Consider the following 21273-nt stretch of genomic DNA (forward strand, 5'->3'; position numbering starts at 1 on the left):
TGCATCAAGAGCAGATATCGCGGTTCTGTAAACGGCATCCATTAGATCATTCAAAGCGGACAAATTAGATGTGTCATTTTACATCGTACGGGAATTTTTACGTTAGTTACACGGGTTCTGCAAAAGCATTATTTCCATATTACTAAATTTTTTTATATTCATATGTAACATCAATTTTGTCCGCTTTAGATGTACTATTAAATGCAATTCACAGAATTGTATTATCATTTTTCGTTGTCGAGTTACAGAGTTGTAAACTTAATAGTGTCGTTTTTTGAAAATTTTCGATTTTTGCCAATCTTTAATAAAAAACTGACGACCTAATCAAAAATTTGAAACAAACAGTCACTAGATTTTAAGCTCTTTCTTTTAAATGCAACAAACCTCGTCGAATTTGGTGCTGTGGTTGTCGAGAAAAACGAGTTCTCCTTTTACATGTATTTATATAGGAGCACCCGAGCTAAAGCTTCCTCTTAAATCGGATATGACAGGATCGCTAGAGCCAAGCTCGGCCGATAGCTCAGCTCACGAAGGGTGGCTTGGACACCGCCCCACTCATGATGGCAGTCTGAAGTTCACTGACCGCTTCACACTGCCGATCAATCTAGCAATGCTAAAGGGGAACCCTCGCATTGTGTTCAATTTCAAAGCGTCATATAAATTATATAACGCCGCCATGTGAAAGCAGCAGTTTGAAGAGTGAAAAGGGGGAAAAACAGATGAGGGTTTCGGAGTTGGCTTCGAACTATGCGTCGAGTAATTCGAGATTGTTCATTCTCCTACTCTGACACACATGTGCCATAAAAAGAATAAATTGTGGAACTAAACGTCTCAAAACTGCACGACGGGTTACGAGGGACGCCACAAAGGAGAGCTCTGGATTAATTTCGACCGCCTCTTTAACGCGCACTCAAAACACGGTATACGCAAGGGTGTTTGCAAGCCGACTGCTTAACACTCAGAGTAAGAGAGCAATAAACGGCGCCTGTGTAGCACTATCAGGTCAAGAAAGCGCGGGCTAAATGTAGTCCTCAGTAGCTGTCGACGTGTACGACTGCGAACGAACTTGATAAGCACCAGCTCCGAGTGGTGTGAGCGAAGAGAAACACATAAGGTGTTACAGCCGCCCGCTACGGCCCTGTAGTCCAATTATCGAGGTCTTACTGAGCGTAAGCGCCAAAGTAGCCGGAAGAAGTTGGGCTCACAAGAATGAACCCAATGAGCGCTGAGTACTACGCCCAAAAAGTGGTCTCAACCTACTGCGAAATTTCGCCTCGGCAATTTGTTTTACAATACGCCTCGTTCGAGAGAAATGTACATTCGGTACATAAAATACCAATCAAATTTTACGAGGTGCCTCAGTCTCTCAGAATCATTATTAATAATAACAAAGCCACAAATATTCCAAATTTGCGGGCATCATTCCTTAGTAATGTTGCTTATACTAGCTTTGAAAACTGCTCTCCGACTTCCTGATGGGATACCGACATTTCAATAAGCCTTCATTCAAGCCGCCTGAAAAGGCTACATAGCAAAAGGCTCGTCAAGGTCCGCATATTCGACAAATAGCCACATTTAAAAAGACAAAGTACAGGTGCGTTCATGCGCCAAAAGCCGTGACAGGGATTGGAGAGAGAAAGAGGTGGGGGACGTGTCTATGAAAAAAATAATAATGGGATCAGAAAATCCTGCAAGTTGCTGGCGGAGGACAATTCAAAATTGACTTTCGACAAGCGAAACTGAGCAACCTACTGAACGCACACGCAAGTTATAATAAGATTTATACACAGTGAATAGGTCGCTGCTGTGGAGATGTATCAAGCAACAACATAGATGTTTGCTATAGTTAGTCGCAAATACAACGCCGTAGCCTTTACGTAGGATATTAGGCGTGCCATTGTTGTAATTCACTCTGTACTTCAATGGTTCTTAAGCCGTAATTGACGGATTGATTTATTTATTCAGAATTGCAAACTTTAGTGAGTAACACCGTCGGCTTCTCCACAACACTGAATCGTTGAAGGATTGGATAAACTTAAGCATGGGCTGAATGAACACATTGCATCATTCCGAACGTATTTCGAAGGAAGGAAGGAAAAAGTCGTGAAGGAAAGGCAGGGAGGTTAACCAGTTTAGCTTAACCGGTTTACTACCCTACACATGGGAGCGGGATGGGGGGATGAAAAATGGGCAAGAGAGAGAGAGCACTTAACACAGCACACACATCGTTAGTTAAAGTCGGTCACTCTTGCGCGGTACGTGACATCACTGTCACAGCCGCTTGTCCAAGCCCGTCTCTTTCATAAACCGTAGTAGTCCCTTGGTCGCCTTCAGCTGCGATGTTTTCTGTCGGCGATATGTGAAAATAGTTGCAACTGACAATGGTCTATTGTCAAGGTGCACTAGAACGAACGCCAGGGACTGTCTCTAAACATTCTATTCAGGACAATGGCACAGAATGTGTTCCAGCGTCTCCTCGCGAAGGCAGGCATTGCAGAGAGCGTTGTCGGCCATTCCAATGCGAAATGAGTAAAATTTCGTGAAGGCCACCCCTAGCCATAAGCGATAAAGCAGAGCGGCTTCACTTCGGCGGAGTCCAGTTGGCATACAGAGATTCATCAAAGAGGGCAGGTGGTATTGACGATTGCTCCGGTTGGTCTGGCTGCTTGGTGTGCACCATAGAGCGAGCGTGACCTCCCGTGCAAGCACTCGAAGTCTGCTGACTGCGTCGGACCGTGAAAGTGGCATGGCCTCTTCCTGCGTGTCTTCAAGAGCTGCCCGAGCGGTTTTGTCAGCGTCTCCGTTTCGAAAATACGGAGTACAGTTATGCAACTAGAACACAAGACAAGCTCAAAGGATAAAAAGTGAATTCCATAGATCAACTGCAACACGACGCAGACGTTTCAGCGAGCATGTCACTGAATGAGACTCAGCACGGCACGTTACAATAACCAAACGCGCGTACGCTGGAAAGAAAGGATAAATAATATATAACATACAAAGAGAAAACAATATTATGCAAGAAAGAGGCGACATAATTGTTACGGGCAGTACTTGAACACGACATATCTACAATTTAAGAACTAAGGTTCTCACCCGGCTTGGTTGGTTAGTGGCTTTGGTGTTGCGCGCGCTCTCTCTCTCTATCTTGCTTGGTGTTGCGCTGCTAAGCACGAGATCGCGGGATCAAACCCCGGCCACGGCGGCCGCGTTTCGATAGGAGGGAAATGCAAAAAACACCCGTGTACATAGATTTAGGAGCACGTTAAAGAACCCCAGGTGGTCAAAATTCACCCGGAGTCGCCCACTATGCGGCATGCCTTATCATCAGATCGCGGTTTTGGCATGTACAACCCCATAATTGTTTGCAGCGAAGCTGTGTATGGCTAGGTTCTGGAAAAAAATTGCGTGCGAATTACGGTGTGAAGATCGAGAATTTCTCCCCACACGTGGGCCGATCCCGAAGATAGTGGAATACCGGGCCGCGACTTTACAATTGCCAGTAAGTACAGCAAGGCATGGCATTTCCGGAGGCACCGGATGTTTGTGCGCATGCGCGAGTAAGATCGGGTGCAACATAAAACATGTGGGCATGTGGGGGCTTTTGCTTCTTGAATATGTGACTCTGCCGATGCACTACGGAGGAGAAGTTTCTTTGCGCGTGCTGTATGCGTTTGTCCCAAGGCGTGCCGGCATTGCAGAGTGGGGTCGAGTTTGCTTACGCTCGGACGCTGGCTGCCGGCGCGGTGAAACAGGTGAAGCAGCGGGCACTGACGCCACATTTGGCGATCGCTGTGTCGGATATTCTCTGTCGCATCTGCAGCGCTCGTGCTAAGCTGCAGTCATGCCGGATCATACCTTTCGTGCGCCTTACGGTGACGTAGCTTGAAAATAACACCGCACATGTTTCCGTAGGAGCGCTAGGGACCGTGGAAGAGGCCGGTCCGCATATATTGAAAATCTAGAAAGCCGAGCGCCTTAGCAACCGCGGTTGAAAGTGAGTGGCTGAAAGGCCGCCGGTGACACCCGTCGTCCCTGCAACCGCTATGAGAATACGCCGCACCTCCTAACGCCTTTTACGCTAACCTAACCTAACTTTAACGTAACCTAACGTTAACCTAACCTGACGAGGCCCAGACGCAAAGAGAATAATCCTCAAGACGTAACCGTTGTGAGAATACGCCGCGCCACCCTAACGCCTTTTACGCTAACCTAGCCTAACCAAACGTTAACCTACCCTAACCTATTACTGCCTAACCTAACGTTAACCTAAGTTAACGTGGCCGAGGCGCAAGGACAATAATCCGCATGGCGTAACCGCTGTGAGAATACGCCGCGCCACCCTAACGCCTTTTACGCTAACCTAGCCCAACCAAACGTTAACCTACCCTAACGAAATACTGCCTAACCTAACCTTAATCTAACGTTAACCTAAGTTAACGTGGCCAAGACGCAAAAACAATAATCCGCATGGCGTAACTGCTGTGGGAATACCCCGCGCCACCCTAACGCCTTTTGCGCTAACCTAGCCTAACCTAACGTTAGCGTAACTGAACGTGGCCAAGACGCAAGGACAAAATCCGCACGGCGTAACCGCTGTGAGAATACACCGCGCCACCCTAACGCCTTTTATGCTAACCTAAACCTAACCTAACGTGGATGGGACGCAAATCCAACAACCCTCACGGCGTGACATCAGGCAATCGCGTTCTACCATGGTTACTAAGGCACTGTGCGTCTATTTCACTCAAAGGAGACCACTTAAAGATCTCCCTGACAAGTCGCGGACAGCAGCATACGAAAAGCCTGCCAAGAGCGAAGATACTGCACCAGGAGAGAAGGCACGGGCTCTACTACGGCCCCTATTGTTCTCCCGGAAAAATAAGTGATGTCTTTTCATTTTTTTTAAGCTAGAGTGCCGTAAGGCGCGACAAAGTTACAATCCGGCATGACAGACTCAGCACCAGCGCCGATAGCGCGAGAAAGTCTGTCAAACGTGCCTTTTGACGCAGCGATCACGAAATGGGGCGTCAGTGCCCGCTGCTTCACCTGTTTCACCGCGCCGGCAGCCAGGGCCCGAGCGCAAACTCGACCGCACTCCGCAATTCCGTCACACCTAGGGACAAAAGCATAGAACACGCGCAATGACACTTCTCCGTAGTGCCTAGGCAGCGTCAGATATTCAAGGAGCAAAAGCCTCTAGATTTTCTCTCTCGCACCCGCTTACTGGCGCCTGCGCAGAAACGTCGAGCGCCTAGAGAAATGCCACGCCCCGCTGTACTTACTAGCAATTGTAAAAAAAGCTACCGGGCCGACCCGCGGCGGATGTGAAGCAGGCTTTAAGCACTCCACCAACTTGCCAAAATAAGTTTAATATCCTAGATCGAAATACAACCCGTATTAGATATTAAGCTGATAAGAACATATACTACACTTTCACCCGCGTCGGAAACGTCCACGTTCGCACCGCGCTCTCTTTGTCGGCGTTCCAAGCGCTTGAGTAACTCATTTGCTTACCTTCCGCTCTCTCGTGGTGGCGGTCCCGTAAGCGTGCTGCCCGCCAGGACCGCGAGGCGGAAAGAAATGCGAACCATCCATGTGACCTCGATCCCGCAAACCTAGAACGTTTCACTGGAGCAACGGCCAGGAGGCCAGGTTTCAGAGGGAGTTTGTGGGGAACCAACTTTGTGTGGCCTGTGTTATGTGTGACCGCTTGTGGTTTACGAGTGACCTCACAACCATTACTGCACTGCGGCACGTCGACCAACGCACGATCGCCTTGGCTATGGTGAAGCACTGCAGTGTGTGCCCTCGGAGTGCGGTGAGGTGCGTGTCTGTCCTACGTGCCAGGATTCGTTAGTAAAAGATGTCGTGCCGCGTTTTGCAAGAATACATGGATATGTGTGCCCCCCGGTGCCTCATCATCTTCCGAGGCTCAACATCGCGCAGGAGCGACTAGTCGCGCCTCGCCTTCTATTTATGTGCATACATCCTTTGACGCACGGCAATGGACAGTTTGCCATTAAGGAGCCCACATACACAGCTTCTCTGCTCATCCACCTTCGCAAAGTGGAATGGCACTTAATTTTTTTTTTTTTTTTTGAGAACTGAGCTTCTCAGAGCCCTTTATTGCTCCGATTTGTCATTCCACAGCCTGTGCTTTTATTTCTTTTTGTTGTATAATCGTGCAACAGCAGTTATCTAGGCTATTCAGTGCTAACAACTCAACAAATCTACCGCAGATTCACCCCAAGTAAAGAGTAATCCAAATGTACATTCGGTATAATGAGCGGCCAAGCACGAAATAAGACAAACTGCATGCCATTTTTTTGTGTGTGACTTTTTTTTAGCTAACCCCAACCGTTAATTTCACGCTATATTTTTCATATGATTTCGCTTCTCCACGCAGTTTTTCACCTTCCCATACAATGGACTACATTGGGCATCGGAGTAGCAGGAACGGTCTACACGGCCTTGGTGAGTTTATGCTGTCTGAGTCATACTCAGCACGTAGACGAATTCGCATTAGTTTCGGGAAATAACATAACATTCAATATCCAGCAAACCGTGGCCTGCTCGGGCTTAGTAGGTGAAATATTCATAAGTTAAAAAGAAATAAAGGTGAACATATAGAAAAAGGTAGAGCATTGCTTCCGGAGCTGCATATTAAACGGAAAATATGAAACATCCGTAGCTAGAGGGTACAGGCTATGGCGACCAAAGAAGAGGTGGCGTTTGCGCTAGAATTTCTGACCTCCCTGCTACCGCTCATAGCGCAGATCCAAATGCAGATCCAACGCACCTGTTTTAATCCATGTGAAGTGAAGTTGTCGTGAAACGGTTAATTAAGTGATTTACAACTAAACGTGACGCGTACAGTCTTATTTATTTTCATATTATACAACGCGTAAGCTCATTTAATACGTTCATGCACCAAACAGGCCACAGCTGTAATGTCATGAAATGTGCAACTTTGTGCGCCACACCGTTCGCAAGCTATGCCGAAATGCAAACACCAATACAGACAGTTGCACACCGTGAGGCGTTGACGTATTGATGTCACGAAGATAAAAGACATGGTTGATGTTTTTTCGGGCAATAATATTGAAGTACATGGTCTTTTGTGCAGACAGAAGATCAACACATGTGTAATATGCCGCTAGTGTCACTGTGGCACATACCCATTCTGGAGGGTTGGCTAGGAACGGGCGCATGCGCCAAATATAGAGGCATTTCAAAAGAATGATGTTGAAAATCATGCGTTATTCCATTAAAATGGCCATGTACATTAGAGATGCCTACGACGTGACATTATTTATGCATGTTTACTGTCGCGCTCAATTGAGCGATTGCGCACGACAGAGGTGCGCTTACGCTCATTGGCACTATATTTTGGAGGTCAGTGCTTATATAGGCCGATCGGCTGGAACTTTTGTCTGGTGCGCATGAATCCATTACACACACACACACACGCACACACGCACACACACGCGCGCACACACACACACACACACACACACACACACACACACACACACGCACACGCACACGCACACGCACACACGCACGCGCACGCACACACAACTGTTTGTGTGCGTGTGTGCGCGCGCGCGTGTGTGTGTAACCGACGGGCTTTCGCCGGTTCACTCCAACAAAGGCACAACATGCAGATTAAGGAGGCCTTCTCTAAGGAAGGCTTGCTTAAAAACGTGACGTCCAGAGGATCGAAAGTAAAACGCGTCCGGACTCAGCAGGAGAAACAACCGGTTCTTGTGCCTTATGTGCACCACCTGTCACACCGGCTTGAAAAGGACGGCCGCCAGGTGTGGTGTCCCTGTGCTGTATTTAGCGCTGGAAAAGCTGGCTCGCATGTGCCGCGCAGTCAACGACCGCGGCCAGAAAGGTTCGGCCTGCACGAATAAGCACGCTACACGTTTTGTCGCGTGTGGTACGGGAGTCGCTTACTGCACCCCCGCTGTCATGCGGCAAATGCTTCATCGGCCAGACCGGTCGCTGCATTAACGAAAGATCGAGAGAGCAGCGTGTGGCAAGTCCGGGCACTATAGCGGGATCCGGTCCCTTAGCGGACCGTTGTACACGGCGCCACTGCACGTCTATATTTAACAGCACACTTGTTCTAGGCAGTTACAAGGATGAAAAGTGCCGTCTGATTCTTGAAGCTCGTTTGCGTTCAAAAAGAAAACGATAAATGTGTCACCACATCTTCTATCGCAGTGCCAATGAAAAAAGAACCGATTACTAGTCTCAAAACCTCTCTGCCATGCACCTGTGATATTTGGATTGAAGCATGCGCTACAATTCATGCTCCGCCATCTCTTGGCGCATGATCAGCGTAGGTATATATATATCCGTACCTCTTCGTGCAATACGGTCAATTGAAGACCAGCGTCCTACCTGGATTCGTCTTCCTTTTTCTCTCAATGTTCCCTATTTCTTTAAAGCGCGGGAAATGCCTGACATCTCGACATTCCAACTAGCCCAGCTATCCGCTTTGACTACAGCTCTAGAAATATCCATTTGGCCAGTGAACTCGTTGTCGGTGCAACGTGAGGGCAAATAAGTTCGCTTTGTTCTTTCGATTGTCGCAGATCGACAGACAAGATTCCCTTTCAACCCAAGGTAGTAAGTAGAACAGTTCTTTGTTAATGAAAATAAAAGATATAAATTTATATACCTAATAATGCTGGTGGCTGCTCCATTTGATATGGTATAGTAAAAATAAATGCGCATCCAACGCACATGTTGAAGTATATGTGAAGCGTGGGATTAGTAAACCGGGCAATTAAATGGGGCACGACCTACGGCGATGCGTAGAGTTATATTTACGGTCGCAATATGCAACGTGTAACGTCATGCAGAGTTTATGTTTATGCACCGCAAATGTGCTAATCTAATTTTAGTGCAATATTTATATTTATGTACCATACCATTCATAACGTGTGTCAAAATGCAAACACGAAATCGAACGGATGCACAGTGCGGACGCCTGCTCGCCAATGTTGCGACGACGAAGGCGAGAATGGCGGTGACTGATGTAAGCCCAGAGAAGTTATTGAATTGAATTGAAAAAAAAAAAATGTTTATTGTAAAAGGAAAGGGTGCCGCACTGTGCCCAGTGAAGTAAGACACATATCTAAATACATGTAAGCATTCCATACCTCTTGTGTCGCAGTGGCACATACCCATTCTGGAGAATTCACCGAAAATGGACACATACCGCACATACCCGATTGCTAAACTAAAAAGTTTAAGTAACTGAAAGAAGCTTTTGAATATTACGCGCTATTCCATTAAGTTATCTGTGTGCATTTAAGGTACGCATGAGCCGATGTTATAGCTATAGCTTTTCCGACGTGATTCGTTGCTTGATTGCGCCGAACAGAGATACGTAAACTGGCAACTGGGACCTACTTTGTCGGTTAGCACACGGTGCTAACATAAGCAGGTTAACTCTAACTTTCACACACACACACACACACACACACACACACACACACACACACACACACATATATATATATATATATATATATATATATATATATATATATATATATATATATATATATATATATATATATATATATATATATATAGGGCCAGATACCGACTGAAGGAAAGGTACCGACCTTATGAAAAAAACAGACAACGAAACGTGGGTTTATTAGTGGCACGAGCATCGAGTGACACTCTTGTTTCTTACGTGCGCAGCACTTCCAGTTCACCTCCTGAGGCGACCGAGTAGGAAATTCAAGACAAACCAGAAAAAAAGTACAGACGAAATAGTACAGTACAAAATTCATAGGCTTTATTATTTATGTGACATCATAGCAAAAGTTCAGTTACAAGCTGAGTCGCTGCAGTGTCCGGAATAATTAGAATTAATTAGAAATAACTGATTACCACACACCAAAGTACAGAATCGTAGACTTTAGTAACCCGCCACGTGAGCACGACTTTGGCGAAATTCCTGGAAACCCGCAAGTGGAAAGCGGAAGTAATGACGTCAGTCATGACGTCACACACAAGAAGGGGCGTTATATTAAAGCGGCTAAGTAATGGTAAACAGTTGCCTGGTATAAACTGAACATCTGCCTCGCACAGCGGATGTGACGTCACTCCCTGCCCTCTCGCTTCTCTGCCGGCGCTCACCTGCTCGCAACAGCTGCGCGCGCGCGCTCCTTACGTGCTCTGTCGTCAGCACCGGAGAGGGCGCGTAAGGTGCGCTTCGTGCGCAGCTCGCTAGGGGGCTACGCACCGCCAGGTGGCGCGCGCTGCGCTTCCTTCTCGCCCGCATGTCGTGCCATTGGAAAGACGCTCGCTCGTTTAACCTAAAGAAAACCAATGCCGAGGCGCGTGCCACTAAGAGGCACCTGTGAAAGATTAGGGTCGCCTACCATTTTGTCCCTTTTCTTCGTATGTTTGTCTCGACATGAAGTGTAAATCTATTCTCACATATTAGACCGACAATACGAGAAAGGGTGTGGCAAGTTTATCTGAAGTGGGCATCTTGAGAAAGTGTTCGTGAGAACGTAATGCCAAGAAATTTCAAATTATCTACCTATACGATGACACTGCTTAGTTAGGTGGGTGGAGGCAGCACCAGCCACGCCAAACTCCGGAGGGTTAAGCAACAAAAACTTCGTTTAAGTTCTTTTAAGACAAGAAGAAACGGCCACAGTACCTGAATATCTAGAGCGTAGTTAGCTTGAGAGAATAACCCTGGCCGGCATATGGACATACTGAAACACACAGGGTCAAAAGGGGAGAACATTCTTGGATCCCTAAAAGACCCTATTTCTTCTACATGTATATAAGAACGTGGAGATTGAGATATAAAAGTATCTGTCCATAATCACAGAAATCGCTCGCGTTAGGATTTTTTGAAACAAAAAATTCCGGCCGATCCTGAAGCTGGACATATTATTGGTAAAGGCTACCAGACAATGACAAAGACCACTTACAAACGAAAAACTTTGTGAATGCGAGCCCTGATGTTCTGTGCATGGAAACCGTTACACAAAAGATACGAGCACGTAAAACGATGGACCAGTGCCCGCAATGACCCGGCGCATTATTTCCGCAGGGCGGGCTTCGAGGCGTCGTGTGGACAGACTGCATGCAGGCCCTATTAATTCTGATGGCGCCTTTGACAGTCATAGGAAAAATCATCTATGACTCGAGACATTCGGATGTCTTGCTCAGGCCGCTGAGTGACATAAACATGAAGGAATACGCTTTCAGGTAAGCTCCCACCAACACTATTCAGTTGTTCTAAACACGAATAATGAAAAGTAAGAACGTATTTGCCATAAGTATTATTGAAACGTATTACTTTTGTGTGACAAATGACAGAAGGTTCTAGCCTTCCTTGACGCGCGATACGTTTCCGCGGTGCGTGATACCTGAGGTCCACTGCACGTGCATGTCTTGTATCACTGACTACCCTTCAGATTACTGTCATTGCGTAACAACAGGACAGCGCCCACACCAGCTCAGACCACGTGCTTCGAGTGATCTGAATTCACTCTTGATTCTTGCTGTCCATCGGGACAGCAACAAATAAATGGTAAAATCGGTCATCCCTTAGTCCCGTCTCACGCTGAGGATAAATTGTTAGCCATGTTTTCTCATTGTTATTGAGATTAGCTGTTTGTTTTGACTCTGCTAGGCCCAGAGAGGCGGCATCGACCCGGGAAAATCCTTCGAATTCCGCCAAGCAGACGACGCCGCAGCATTAGCGTTCATGATGCGCTGCCGAGTCGGAACACTCTAACAGCCTAATTCTTCGTTGCATCGGTAATTTACTTCTCTGCTTAAGAGCTCTACACGATGACGGCATGCTACCTGATGTGCGGCGTCCAATTGTGCGGCTACCCTACATAGAGGGATGTGATTAAGGAACGATAGAAAGAAAGAAAGGTGACGGACGGAGGCACTAGCTGTGCGAACACGTTGGGTAGCTCATCACGCCTACAGTCAGTCACTGAGGCCAGTCGATTTCTGTAATAGTAGCAATGAAATGCTTTTAAGTCGATGAAATATGTCACACATGGGTGTCTATGTCATCATTAAATAAGAAATGAGTAGGCTTCCATAAAAGTCACCCCTAAAGAGAGATGGCAGACTAAAGCCACATCACTGCGGCGTAGGCGCAATGGCATTTTCAGCTTGGTGTTCGGAGACTACAATTCCAGACACTTGCGGTGTTCCAGTAAGTTTGCGTTTTCGCTTGAACGAGCACGCAACAAATCCATTGTGTAATAGTGCGCAAGGTGGACGAAAATATGGCGCATGCAAAATGTTGTAGCCCTAGGTACGCTTCAAAGGCACAAGCTACCGTTGAATGCTTAGTAGAAGAGACCAGTGGCGCTTTGTACGGCATGTTACAACTCATGTCATCAAAAGGACGCGTGTGTGCCTGAAAGCTTTGCCAAGAATTTTAGGTGGCAAAGTCAAGCCTCACTGATGACTGATCAGTGTTGCTTAACGCTCATCTGTACGCACAGGTTTCTCGACGACGTCTTCGCTTTTATCCGGTACCAGATGCACAAAGCTGTTTGTTTGAAAGCAATGGTTTGTCATGCCAGTGGCTGAAGTATCACGTAGTTCGCTATCGTAGTTGGCCCACACCCGTTTTAAGGGACCATTCATAAGCAATATATTTCTTCACAGCGGGTGCCGGCAACCTCTAATAAATAGATTGATAATAGATAAACTGTCCACCAACCACAAGGTAACGATGCCTACCAACAAAGGCTTCCCGAGCCTTTGTTGGTAGTTCATTGGCAATGCCGAAAAGCCCACCATTTGGCACTATTTCAAGATGCATCTCTACAGTCGCTAGAGCTCACCACTTTTGCTTAACCTTCCGCATTGCCTTGGCTTTAGACAGTCGTTAATATATTGTCTTGAATACACTTCACTTCTAAAGAACCATCGCATTTATCTGTATCACACTCGTAAGATATCCAATCGCTGAGAGACACTTTATTTCCCAACGCTTATACTTTATTTTTCGACACTTTTCAGTTTAGGCAACCATTTAGTCGCATGAGCACACATTCTACAATACCACAATCAATCTTGGACGATGGGCAAAAACGATTTACCGGGTGTCTTCTGTCGTGCACGCATAGCATACTGAAGTTCCAAGTTTATAAGCAAAAAGCATATGACTGGCAAGAAAGTGCCTTGACGCTCTATTTCTTATCCGCTGCTCGGTGATACGACCATCAAGCTTGCAAGTAAATTTAGTACACCTGGCCAATCTTGCTTGGCTGAATATATTGTTTACAGCTCAAGGCTAAACATGGACCGAGGCAAGAACGAAGAAACAACACGGAGAGCACTGACTTCAAAATGATTTTATTCGCAGAAACAACACTCACGCATGACTGTTCATGCAATCAAACCGCCAAAATGAACAAGTGTAGTAGCACCGCTGTCAACCAATCACGCCACGTAGAGCCCCCATTACTTCTACATCAAATGAAAGTCACGTGGGATGGTCGTGTAATACGTCTCTCTATTGGCGAGGACAATCGATGGCCCACATATATAATATTGACACATTGCTCCACCTCCAACGCCTCAAATATTTATCTTCTGATTCTATGGTCATTCTTGCACGCAATTACGCAGCCTTCAACATTCGATTTGCATACAATTTTCGAATTGAAGTCGGTGAAATAGCAGTCGGAAGGAGTTCTGAGGTTGGCACTGGCTTCGAAATATGGGCCGTGAAACTAGCGGCAGAAAGGTACTATCGTTCCATTTACCTATTTAGCATAACGCTGTTTTTGCATCGAAACACAAAACCAACTGAAACGCCAATGAATTTCGTCGCACACTTTGGCAATGAACATCTCGAAACTGGTGTCATTCACAGAAGTTGCTCGAACTGGGTACGCGTGAACTCACCTGCTACGAGTGGTACATTGCAGTATGGGCTGTAAGGTATAATTACGTAAAAACGTAACTGATTAAATTTGTTAATCAGTCAGATTCAGTATTTCGATTTCTCGTGCAAATAATCTCCGCCTTTCTGAATAATCTAGCTCAATGACTACAACCGTGCCATCTGCCACAGGTGATCATCGCATCGTGATGGCAACGATGAAAATAGCGCAAAATAAATGACAGCACTTTATGTCTTATCGAGCCCAAAACTTGTTCATGACTGATCGATCCCCAAACCGACTGCGCCACTAAGAATCCATTAAAACGCGCAATTCCTTAGAGCGGAATTTCCTTCAGGGGCACTTGTTGGCCGTGCATGTTCAGGTTCACGCAAGTGGGGATTCGAGATAGAATGATAGTTTCCGCAGAACTATTATGGCAATGATAATTTTTGCTGATCAAGCTTGGATGAATGGACGATAAAGTTTTTTGATTAATCAAGGGAGGGGGGAAAAGGGAATAAGGGAAGAAGTAGGAAAGGAGAGAGCGGGTGGGTCCCTACTTTAGGACACCAGTGGTCCTGGATCCGCCTCGTCTAAGAGGCCCCTTTGAGCACCCAGCCCCGGTCGGGCGAGGAGAATCTCCCACGGAAGCTTCATAGCAATGGCGGACATCAATTAACATATTTAACTACTATTTCGAGTTAATATATTTCGGCGCTGCTGAAAAAATGCAGTGTGGGAAACTGTTGACTTCAGCAACACAGCATAATTTGAGTCGGTACATCTCGACAGTGGCGCCTGTCAGAAAGCTTCAAGCGAAAGGTTACTATATACGAGTGCTGGCTTACTTCAACTTGCCAATTAAAGCTTGCCCCTTGAAGTCATTGCTTAAGAAGCTACTTGTAAAAAATTGCTCAAATGTTGGTCTCCTCCGCTGCTGTGCAAACCTGAGATAGCAAAAAATTATCATTCTTACATTTTAACAATCCTAATAACGCCACAGAAACACGCGACATATCAGACATCTGCATAACCGTATGAATGATAAATAAACGAATGTGTGAAAGCACAAATTAGTGCAAGACTGAGACGAATCTTAGGTAAGAATTCTCGGTGACCTAGGTGGTCCTCGTTTATCTAGGAGTACTGAGCGCAAAGAAAAAGACACGTGGGACGAGACAAACAGGCTGAGCTTGTCTCACGTGTATGCTTTTCTTTTTATCTTTTTTTCTTTTTGCGTCGAATATTTCAAGACGAATGCTGCGCTTTTGTTTCTGTGGCTTCTCGTGCTTCTTGTAGTGGGTCCGAAGCTCGTAATGACCTTCGCCAACGAGATGTGGTCCTGATGACTAAAATTATTGACTAGCTGCTATCGGCGCGATGGTATGCAGCAGCGCCCAAGGCTCACCGCGTCAATTCGAGCGTTGCTGCAAAACCGTAAAAACAAAAAGTCAGTGAGAAAATATCCCGACCAGCACACAGCGTGCCCTCCAAAAAATGCGTTTGCTATGACACGCAGCACTAGAGGGAATGGAACAAATGTTCGCCCCCGACTTCTGGTTTACGAAATGCCAGAGCGCATGTACGGGCACTGCAACTTCCGGCCTCCAAGGGCGCGGAAGTTCTCCAGCTGCTTGAACAACGTGTACATGTCAACAAATTTTCCATGTGCGGGCTGTCTTTCCTTATTGGGCACGTCATCTAGGGAATTTCAAAGCAATCGCCAAACCGGATATCTCTTAGCAAGTGCTGGCAAAGAGCTGATGGTCGTTACTACGTTGATCGAAACCGACAGCGGCTGTATAGCAAGCGAGAAAAAGAAGAAAACTGAGTGCGGCTAACAATTGTCCTTCGTCCTATATCTACTAATACACACTCCGTATACGCATTGAGTGAGAACTATAAGGGGAACCAGAAAGAAAGGTTCGAGTGTTTGTTGCAACAACATGGCAGTCAACAAACAATGAAGCCAGCGAACGCATAGAGGATACTAACTGTTCTCCGAAATCTTTAAATCCGTACGCCATTTCGGAGAGTCCCAAAGCATTCGTATGGATGCTACTATGGAAACTACCCATGAGCATGCTATGACAGGCTACACGCACTATCGCGTCTTTCACTACATCCGCATCTCCGCGACGATACACCAAATTTCAGCTCTTAATTTGGTCCCACAGCCGGCATCGACCGGCTTGTCGTGCGTTCAGCATGCGAAGCTGAGGTACCTCGATGCTCAACCTGCGCCAAGAAGCACGAATCCACGCTCCATTGATGCTCAATACTCCGCAGAGATGCGGACATTCACAGATGCAAAAAACGAGAATAACACGGGTTATATGTCAGCGAACTTGGCTTTGTTTGAGCAGCACCAAGCTCGCGCAAGAAATATGTGAAGACGCCACGGCAGAAAAGCTGCATGGGAACTGTACTGTGTTACGACTCGCGCCCACGTCGACTAAATTGGTGGTGCGTGGTACATGTCTTGTGTATTTTGGTGGAGACATGATGCACGCATACTACGATCGGCATACTTGTGGGGACTTCTAACTGCTTCCGGCCGCAAGGAAGAATGGACTTCCTGCCACCGACGAGGGAAGGATCCTTACGGGCCCCTCTGGGGAGATAATGACCTTTACGGTCGCCACCGGGAAATTATCGCACCTGACACCATCATCCCGCAGTTAATGACCTCCCGCGGTCACCGAAGGAAAGAATTGACCCGGCCACTACGCCAGCGAGGACAGCGTTAGTTCCAAGTCTAGGAAACTATAGTTCCCTAGACCTGCCCCCCAAAATCCCCAAAAGGTTCCTACAATACCCCTATAGGGATCTTTTGGGGGCCTCGAAGGATATATAGTAAGCGGCCCCGCTGTACTCAACGCTCTACCTCTCCTCTCTTTCTCTCTCTCGTTCGGACTCTCATTATGCAAATTAATCGTTAAGTTTTTGCAATGTCTGTGTTCCTGCCAGCCCAGCCTCCTGGTCTCCCTGCGCCCATGGCCAGTCACGTTCTTGTCGCCTAATACGTCGTAATGTTATATTCGAATCGCACGATTTGAGGACTCCTACGTCCATTGCATTGCAGAACGTAGAAACATTGCAGAAAACATTGCAGAACTCTCTCAGAGCGGATGGCCAAGCCGTTGGAGGGAGGCGTTCTAGGAAGAGCACAACCAAAATAGTGCAGAGGTCTCCCTGAGTAGATGACATGCAGAAATTTCCGTCTCATCAGCTACTTTAACAGTCTCAGGCCTTTCCTGTGACACCTGTTCCTGATAACTGGCACTCGAAATTCGGGACATCATTACGGCGATCGACCTGGAAGCCATCGAATTAAAGAACGATGCCCAGAAAAATTCCGGCCACATGTGCTCCGTTCCCCCTTTCTTTGTCGAGGCTACCCGTGCCTTCCCCGCTTCTTTTTCATCACCCACGGCTAAGGGCGTGTTAACTCTCCTTGACTTTAGCTTATGCTCGCACAATGGCGGTAGCGCTCGCTTGTGCGATCCCCCTCTCAACGTGCAGGGGATACGGGATATAGCCACTATATACTGCCATCAAACGCGCGCAGTCGACAACGTCAAATCTCAGACTTCCGGCACCTTGTACGAAAACAGCGCGGCACAGCAATTGCGATTTGCGGGTGCCGGGTGCGCCTCAGATTTCGCCTCTCGGGATAAGCGGCCATGAACTCGGAAACTGGTGTAGCAGCCAGTGGAGCGCTACTGGCAATTCGAAATGTCCTCACCTTTATCCGTCGAGCTATTCCAGTCCAATACATCGGAGTCCAAGCGAATAATTGAAACTTGTTCTTTACAGTGATCGTCGCGACCCGCCGTGGTTGCTCAGTGGCTATGGTGTTAAGCTGCTGAGCACGAGGTCGCGGGATCGAATTCCGGCCACGGCGGCCGCATTTCGATGGGGGCGAAATGCGAAAACACCCGTGTACTTAGATTTAGGTGCACGTTAAAGAACCCCAGGTGGTCCAAATTTCCGGAGTCCTCCACTACGGCGTGCCTCATAATCAGAAAGTGGTTTTGGCACGTAAAACCACATAATTAATTGACTAAGTGATCGTCGCCAATATAGCACTTCGAGTGACCTGCGACGTGGGTCGCCTACAGATACCATTCGTGGAAAAGCTGCAACACATGCTCTCAATGGAGATTTCAATGCCCACTACCCTGCTCGGAGCCGTGTGAAAACGGTGCTATTAAGTACAGCAAAGTTACTTCTTCCCTCTCAGTGATGGCCAGTCAACGTTTTGCAAGAGAGCTTTTTCTAGCGATTTCTTCGAGCTTTCTGCGGCGGCATGATACTTCATCATAGAGTGACGTATCTTACTGACCTATACTATGCTTGATGGCCTAGCTGGCGAACTACGATGAAGCAAAGTTCGCTGCACTGACTAGGAAGCATTCAACGCATTGACTGAGACTTCGGTCAGACCTCAGTAATCTTACGAATATCTCATAAAAGCAATAACTGATGCGAGAAAGAATATCACGAAAGTTAAAAAATTAAATTATTGATTTTTACACGTCAAAACCACAATCTGATTATGAGGCACGCCGCAGTGGGGGACTCCGCAATTTCGGACCACCTGGGTTTCTTTCACGTGCACCTAAAATCTCAGTACACGGGTGTTTTCGCATTTCGTCCCCATCGAAATGCGGCCGCTGTGGCCGGGATTCGATCCTGCGACCTCGTGCTTCGGAGCCCAACACCATAGCCACTACGCAACCACGGCGGGTCACACGAAAGTTCTCAAGCTGCCAGAGTTATGTTGGGTGGCGGACGCTGATTGCGAAGAATTCGCGCTATACAGCGCTATACAGCGCCTCGCACGGCCAGTCGCGCAACAATTTTGCGTGCATTTGCGGGCGTCTTTCGTGCTCGGGAAAACACTTCTATGTGGCACGTATTGAGAAACAGAAAGCTCTATCGGGAGTTTTTCATGTCGCTCTACAATTGCCTCATTGACACTTTTGATCTAGCTATAATATTTGAGAAGTTGATTAATTAAGTAAGACTAATTATTTCATTAGGCGGAATGAAAAAAAAATTCAGTATGTCCAAACGACGGCAAACAACATTACCTTGGTTCTGCCCAGCTAGGTGGCATTCGCATATTTTCAAACTCTGGCTAAAGTTAACTGGGACACCCTGTATATAATGAACTCGCGGAACTTGCTGACAGCAATGAAAAAGTACTATTTCGAAGTAATTCTATTTGCCTCTAGGACTGATATTTGTTGATGTTCTAGTTTTGTTAAACCATGTGCAGCTGTTATTCATTGGCTTTCCTTGTGTTTATTGCGAAGTGTTGTAATCTTCCTGTTCTCTTTGTTAACGTATCGAAGAGACTAATACAGATACCTATACAATAAGTTTTATATGTAAATCTATGTACTTCTATCACTCAGTTATTCTTGTGTTCATTGAGAAATGTTGTATTTGCTTTTATTCTTTGTTAATCAATTTGAATAGCCTCATTACTAGCATTGTTGTAGAGGGCGTCCCAGAAGTCTTTCCCTGATTACAAAGAAGCAGAAGGCAGAAAAGATGACACAAAGACACATATCTGTTATCTTGAATTGCATGCGACATATTCAAGTTTTTATGTGTGCATACAAACTCACAGCATTACGCAGCATTATGGCGCAGAATCACTGACGTCGTAACATACATCCCTCACGAAATGTTGACCAACACATGGGTGGAATTGGAATATCGCCTGTATGTCCTTCGGGCAACGAAAGGAGCCCACGTCGAAATGTATTAATTGTGTGTGTGTGTACATAAAAACTTGAATATGTTACCTGCACTTCAAGGTAAAATATATGTGTCTATGAGTCATATTTTAGGCCTTCCGCATGTCTGTAACCGGGGAAAGACTTCTGGGACACCCTGCGTAGCAGTTTCTCATATGTATATATATAAATGGGCCCCGTCCTAGCCATTGGCTATAGGACCATACAGATTGTGTGTATCTTGTACAATGAAATGTGTGTGTGTAATAAAGAAAGAAAGAAAGAAAGAAAGAAAGAAAGGAAGAAAGAGACATGAGCGCCGGACACTTTCTGCAGATGGCATGTCCAGCGCGATTTATACAAGCCATCCAGAATGGAGTGGACATCTTTTTGCTCAAAGCTCCGCCCCACAAAAGCCATTCGCAAGAATTTGGCGCATTGCGCGCAGCCTAAGGACACTACTAACTCAGCTGTACTGCTGCGCGGATGCTCGGCAGCACATATGAGTTACTGGTGTCCTTTCACGCTGGATGTAGTGGAGAGATCTTGCTCAAAATCCTGTGCTATGCTCAAAGATGCGCAAACTGCGGCCGTGACAAATGCTACAGCGTTAATGCCTGCTCACAGCCAACAAGCTTTACCCAGCAGCATCCTTCTTGGATGAGCATTCACCGTGGCGAGGTGTTGGAGGCACAGGCATCTGTGAACAAGTTATCGTTATCGGGTCCCGGTGGCGTGGACTATACACCATGCGGTTGCATCTCAGCAATAAAGCTAAGGCAAAAATTCTGTAACAATTCCTGGGAAGACAGTAGCCTTAAACTCGTCTGGAAATGCGCTGGTGTGGCAACGATTCTCAAACAGGCCAAATGTCCCGCAGATCTTAATTCATATCGACATATAGCACTTCCTGATTTTAATGTTAAACTTACGGAGAAGATTGCCCTCTTGCGCCTAGATTGCGATATGGCAAATATGAAGGTTTACCCACAGCAGATGAAAGGGTTTAAGAAAGCCCACAGCAGCATTGACTACGTTGCGGCCCTTGATGTTTGCGTCGAGCACAACAGAGCTGCACGCCGTGTGTTACAATAGCCGCATTCCTGGACGTCAAAGGAGTTTACGATAATGTTGCTCGTGGAACAATGCAGATGGCATTTACGTACGCCGGCGTTCGGGGTCGCATGTGAGCCTGGATTTATGACTACCTAACTGACAGAACTTGACATGTAAATCAAAGATTGCGACCATACATTACGCAAAGTGTCACGTACACTACCGCATAGCGGAGTTTCAGGCCCGATGCTGTTGAACATCTGTCTTATTGGGTTGGAGAAATGAACACCGCGCTCCGTACAGCTTAATTTTTATGCAGGCGTCATCTGCATATGGAGTGCAGGCCCCATGTGTGTTAGTAGTGCAACGCTCCAGAAAGCCATCACCTGCATCGAAAATTTCCAGCGTAGTTGCGGGAATAAAATGTCACCAGAAAACTGCGCTGCAATAACATTAAGGAAAACAGACATCCAGCATTATGACCTGAAAATTGAAGGCACTCAGCTAGACTATGGTGGCAGGCACAAATTCCTGGGCGC

General features: G+C 46.5%; 2 protein-coding genes and 1 non-coding gene across 3 annotated transcripts in view; 1 reads left to right on the forward strand and 2 right to left on the reverse strand.

Moving 5' to 3' along the window:
• The window catches only part of LOC126548047 (zinc finger CCHC domain-containing protein 24-like), a 226764-nt gene that overhangs the window by 84794 nt on the left and 120697 nt on the right, over positions 1–21273 (reverse strand). The window lies entirely within an intron of this gene.
• Positions 1–21273, forward strand: part of LOC126548045 (sodium-coupled monocarboxylate transporter 2-like) — a 129563-nt gene that overhangs the window by 77473 nt on the left and 30817 nt on the right. The window contains exons 4-5 of the mRNA XM_050196125.3: positions 6410–6477; positions 11108–11265. Coding sequence (XP_050052082.3) covers positions 6410–6477; positions 11108–11265 — 226 coding nt within the window. The remainder of the gene's footprint in view (positions 1–6409; positions 6478–11107; positions 11266–21273) is intronic.
• Positions 5256–5455, reverse strand: LOC126548680 (U2 spliceosomal RNA). Its single transcript, XR_011892462.1, has one exon. It is a non-coding gene; the product is annotated as a U2 spliceosomal RNA (small nuclear RNA).

Source organism: Dermacentor andersoni, chromosome 1 (assembly GCF_023375885.2).
Source record: "Dermacentor andersoni chromosome 1, qqDerAnde1_hic_scaffold, whole genome shotgun sequence".
NCBI classification, from domain to species: Eukaryota; Metazoa; Arthropoda; class Arachnida; order Ixodida; family Ixodidae; genus Dermacentor; species Dermacentor andersoni.